Raw genomic sequence first — 5,294 nt, 5'->3', positions numbered from 1 at the left:
TATCCCATGTAGTTCTTTCCAAACTGTTTATTTTAATTAGTCTACTAATAACCTCTTTTGGCCCAACAGTATTCCATTAAAATCATATGTTATAATTTGTTTAGCCATTCCCAAAATGATGGGATGCCTTCAATTTCCAGTTCTTTGCCACCACAAAGAGAACAACTATAAATATTTTGGAAAATATAGGTTATTTTCCTTTTATCCTGATCTTCTTGGGACACATATCCAGTTCTTAAGGTGTCATTTCAAATTACTTTCCAAAATGATTGGATCAGTTCACAGTCCTACCAACAGTGTATATGTCTCCATTTTTCCACATGCTTCCAACATTTGTCATTTTGCCCTTCTATCGTTTTAGGCAAACTAATGGGTGAAAGATAATACCTCTGAATTGTTTTGGTTTGCATTTCTCTAATCAATAGTGATTTAGAGCAATTTTTCATATATCTATATATGGCTTTGATATCTTTACTTCAAAATTGTATATTTTGCCATTTATAATTTGGGGGGATGGCTTTTAGTCTTATAAATTTGGCAAAGTTCTCTTTATATTTTAGATATGAAACCTCTATCCAAAAGGTTGTCTATAATATTTTGCCACCCAATTTCCTGCTTTCTTAATAATCTTGGCAACATTTGTTTTATATGTAATTTTTTAATTTAATATACTCAAAATTATTGGTATTATATCTTACAACATTCCCTGTCTCTTATTAACTCATAAATTCCTCTCCTATTCATAAATTTGATAGGTAATATGCTCCCTATTCTAATTTACTTTTGATACCTCCTTTTATGTCTAGAGAATATATCCATTTTTATCTTATTTTAGTGAATGGTGTAAGATATGGGTCTTTATCTAGTTTGTGCTAAACTACTTCCTATTTGTTCCAGCAATTTTTACCAGAAGTGATTTCTTATTCCAAAAACCCAGTTCTATGCTTTTGCCAAATACAAGATTAATATAATCCTTTACTACTATTTGTTGTGTGTCTGTCCTGTTCCTCTAATCTATCTTTCTATTTATCAGCTATTAAAGAGAGTTTTTATAATTACTGCTTTATAATACAATTTAAAATCTGATACTGCTAGACCTTCTTTTACATAGTTTTCATTAATCCTTTTGATATTCTTGATCATTTACTCTTCCAAATGATTTTTGTTATTTTTTTCTAGTTCAATAAAGTGATTTTTTAGTAATTTGATTGGGCTGGCATTGAATAAGCACATTAGTTCATGTAGGATTGTCATTTCAATTATATTGGCCCTTCCCATTCATGAAAAATTAATATTTCTCCTGATGCTGAGATCTGACTTGATTTGTGCAAAAGGTGTTTTAAAATTAAGTTTGTGTAGTTTCTGAGTTTGTTTTGGCAAGTATACTCCCAAGTGTTTTATCCCATCTCTGGTTCTTTCAAATGTAATATCTCTACTTCTACTTGCAGGCCTTTCTTAGTACTATATTAAAATGCTATTGATTTATATGGGTTTATTTTACATGCTGGTCTTCTTCTCAAAGCGCTGATAATTTAAACTAACTATTTAATTGAATCTTTAAGATTTTCCATATATCCCATCACCCTATCTGCAAAGAGGCATTACCTCTTTGCCCATTCTGATTGCTTCAATTTCTTTTTCATCTCTTATTGCTGAGACAGGCATTTCTAATATTACGTTAAATAATATTGGCGATATGGGCAGCCTTGTTTCACTCCTGATGTTATTGGGAAGGCTTCTATCCTATCCTTGTATAAATAATAATCGATGACTGTTTTAGGTGCATGTTTCTTATCATTTTGATAAAAAATCCATTTATACCTATGTTTTCTGGTGTTTTTAATTGGAATGAGTGTTGTAGTTTGTCAAAGATACTTTCTGCATCTATTTTTATAATTATATGGTGTTAATTTTTTATAAAATATTTATTAAATCACTACTGGATCCTGAAAACTCTGTTCAGTGCTTAGTAAGTTTATCCAAAATAGTTCTCAATTACTGAACTAGATAATCATTCTGTTGGGTGTGTCCTTATGCATCATAGCTTCTTCCTAATAAGAAGAGATTAATGAATGGGGCTGTACCTATGATTTCACTGGTACTAGGAATTCCATTTCCCAATTCAGGTTGGCACTTTTTCTGCAACATATAACATTAGACAGTTGCCCAGAGCAATGAGAAGTGAAGTACTTACCCAAGAGCCAGTATATGTCAGAGACAATTCTTTACCCTCAATCTTCTTGGCTTTGAGATAAGCTCTCTATTATACTATGGCTTCACTTTTCTATTAAGTAAAAGAAAAAATATTGTTATCACTAGAAATAGTGTGTAAATGATTAATGGAATGATATAGGCAATAGATTTTGAGGGGGAGCCTATATTTAGAATCTCAATTGCTGATTAAATTCTACATCTGTTGATATAACAGAAAACAGAGCAAGCTGACCAATCTCTTGATTTAAGGAAAAATTTGTGGCAATAGGAAGTATCTAAGATGTGGAATGAGTTGTCTTGGGAACACTATACTCTATTGGGAAGACCTGGGTTCATATCCTGCCTCTGACACTTCTTAACTATTTATCACATAATCTCTCTCAGGTTCTATTTATTTTTATCTAAAAACAACAACAACAAAAAAATAAGGGTCTAGTATAAAAGAACTAGAACCTACTTCATAGGATTGTTGTGAGACTCAAATGAGAATATTTCTGTTAATCTCTTTGAAAATTTAGAGGAGCTATACAAATATCAGTTATTCATGTTAAAAATATCTTTAACAATGATTTATCGCCATTTATCATCTTCTGTTGAATGTGTACAATTGCTCTTCTTTCCAATGGCAGATCCTGAGTCATACAGACTAACTTATTTTATACCATAATGAGAAATTATATTTGTAGTCAAGATCCTTAGCAGGGATTAGAGCTACCATCCAAATCCTTAAAAAATATATGGATTTTGATACTCTTATTTTGGACCTCTTAGCATGAGTCAAATCTTACTAGTAGATCTAATACCTAAATTAGCATTTTTAAGTACCTTTCATAGTCATCCTCTCCCAGGGCAAACCAGAAGGGGAATTCTTTATTATGTCACAATGATCAAAGGAGGACATTCTATAGAGATATGCAGAATAAAAACAAGAAGAAGAAAGAAGACTATAAGAGAGGCTGGAGATAGATTCAGTGAACGTAAAGGCTACAATATCTGAGACTGAAGGTAAAAGATCACTGATTTCCATCATTTGTCTAACTTCATACGACTACTCAGATTTTCTACTATCCTAAAAACTGAAGCTTAGGATAAATAAAACATTTTATCCCTAAAAAGTATTCTTTTATTTCCTCTAGCAAGTTTCATAGAAAGGCAACACTAATCCAAGAGAAGCTCTACTTAAGTCTTTCATGATGGCTGATTCAGCAAAACTGGCCATTTTTTAACTTGTCACTCATAATAGAAACATACAAGAAACAAAGTATACTACATACGGGACAAAAGTGAATAAACCGATTGTTAGTCAATATGGCTTCATTGGAACAACAAAAATCCGAAAGTCCACTCCAATGTAGAAGCTTCAACTACATCAGAAATACCTCCCTCCCTCCCTTGCTGCCTTTGCGCAGAGCAAGTTTAACGCCAGAAATGGAGAACTACAGGCATGGCTGCATGAGGGATTCCATGCTTTGTAATCACCTCATCCTAAAGCCAGAATTGGGAAGAACACGAAGAAATTGCAGCGTGTTACCAGGATTTGATTTTGCATATGGAAAGCCAAACTGCTATGAAGACAGTGTGGCTAAAACAATCGGACAATGGAACATACATTCATATACTACTCCACTGAAAGTAATCCCATCTAATTTTATTTCCTTAAATGCAAAAGCTGTACAGGCTGGCTTCGTTACTCCTGCAGAGCACCATGTATTCAGAAGGAGTTATCCCAAAATCAAAGAAATTAAAAAAAATAAACCATCACCAGAAATTCATATCCCAAAAAAGCCTGCCAATGATCCAAAGGTCAATATAGCTGACCTAATGCAGGAGAAGTTCAAAAATCAATGGAGACAGGAAAGAATTCTACAAGATTCACATTGTTATAAAAAAACATTCAAGTTCATACCAAAAGTGGGTTACTATGAAACTTATGGCACCAAGATCAAGCCCTATCATCCAAATATCAAACCATCTCCTCCTTGGAGAATGGCCCAATTTCAGAAAGCTAAATCTTGTCTTAATACCTTCTCAGATGAGGAGATTCACCAAAAGTCACTCAAGAACTTCCGTGCAGAAGCTCCTGCTAGATGTGGTACCCTATCTTTGGGCATTTACACTAATACAGTTTAAGAAAAAAATGTCCTAATGAAGAAATAGAACACTAAATAGTATCATTGTAATGAAAGGTAGTAAATTGTTTTGAGATTTTGGAGGCTTTTTGCATTGTGCTCTCAAACTTTTGATAAATCTGAATATAGTGTGAAGTAATATAATATCTGGAATATATTCATCCATATCTCTCTCTCTCTTTCTCTCTCTCTTTCCCTCTCTCTCTCTCTCTCTCTCTCTCTCTCTTTCTCTCTCTCTTTCCCTCTCTCTCTCTCCCCCTCTCTCTCTTCTCTCTCTATCTCTCCCAACATACATATATATATATAACACAAATATATGCACATGTAAACATGTATATATGAGAAGATATGAATTGCATTAATACACTCTTTTTTTAATGTCATCTTCATTGTCCAATGAATGGCTTCTCTACCTCCTATAACAACTGATTAATCCATTTTTTTTAAAGAAAGAAACAATACTTCAGAAAAATTGATCAAGACATTAACTGTTTCTGACAGTATATGAACTATCTCACATCCTTGGCAAAAGAGGGGAAAAGACACATTTTCTAAATTCTTCTCCAGAGTTATTTTTTTCATACATTATATAGTATATAGTATATATAGTATACAGCCTATAGTCATTATGCATTTTAGATATTTTCTTCCTTTTGCTCTAGTATCCCCATGTTTATCTTAATTCTTCATATTCTTTATTTCTTGTAGCATTATAAGATTCATTTTGCCACAATTTATATAATCATTCCCTAATAAAAGAAAATATATTTTGTTTCCAGGTATTTCTACCACAAAATATGCTATAAAATATGAGAAGGTAGGTGGAAAAGTTAATAGAGCACTGGATTTGGATTCATGGAAAACAGAATTCAAATCCTACTACAAATACTTGCTAGTTGTCTGGACTTGGACAATTCCCTTAATCTCTGATTCAGTTTTTTCATCAATAAA

The 5,294-nt window shown here is 32.6% G+C and overlaps 1 protein-coding gene across 1 annotated transcript; it reads left to right on the top strand.

Moving 5' to 3' along the window:
* The first annotated feature begins 2,893 nt into the window (after positions 1 to 2,893).
* LOC103091928 (cilia- and flagella-associated protein 77-like) lies at positions 2,894 to 4,420 on the top strand. Its single transcript, XM_007472537.3, has 2 exons — positions 2,894 to 3,219; positions 3,351 to 4,420. The coding sequence occupies exon 2, from the start codon at positions 3,523 to 3,525 to the stop codon at positions 4,342 to 4,344; it is 822 nt and encodes a 273-aa protein (XP_007472599.1). The 5' UTR covers positions 2,894 to 3,219; positions 3,351 to 3,522; the 3' UTR covers positions 4,345 to 4,420.
* The last annotated feature ends 874 nt before the right edge of the window (positions 4,421 to 5,294 follow it).

Source organism: Monodelphis domestica, chromosome 1, assembly GCF_027887165.1.
Source record: "Monodelphis domestica isolate mMonDom1 chromosome 1, mMonDom1.pri, whole genome shotgun sequence".
NCBI lineage: Eukaryota > Metazoa > Chordata > Mammalia > Didelphimorphia > Didelphidae > Monodelphis > Monodelphis domestica.
Note: the sequence above shows the minus strand (reverse complement) of the source record. Positions and strands in the feature narration are given on the sequence as shown.

Excerpts from the sequence above, each read along its gene's own strand:
- LOC103091928 (XM_007472537.3), top strand. The coding sequence starts at position 3,523 with ATGGCTTCATTGGAACAACAAAAATCCGAAAGTCCACTCCAATGTAGA.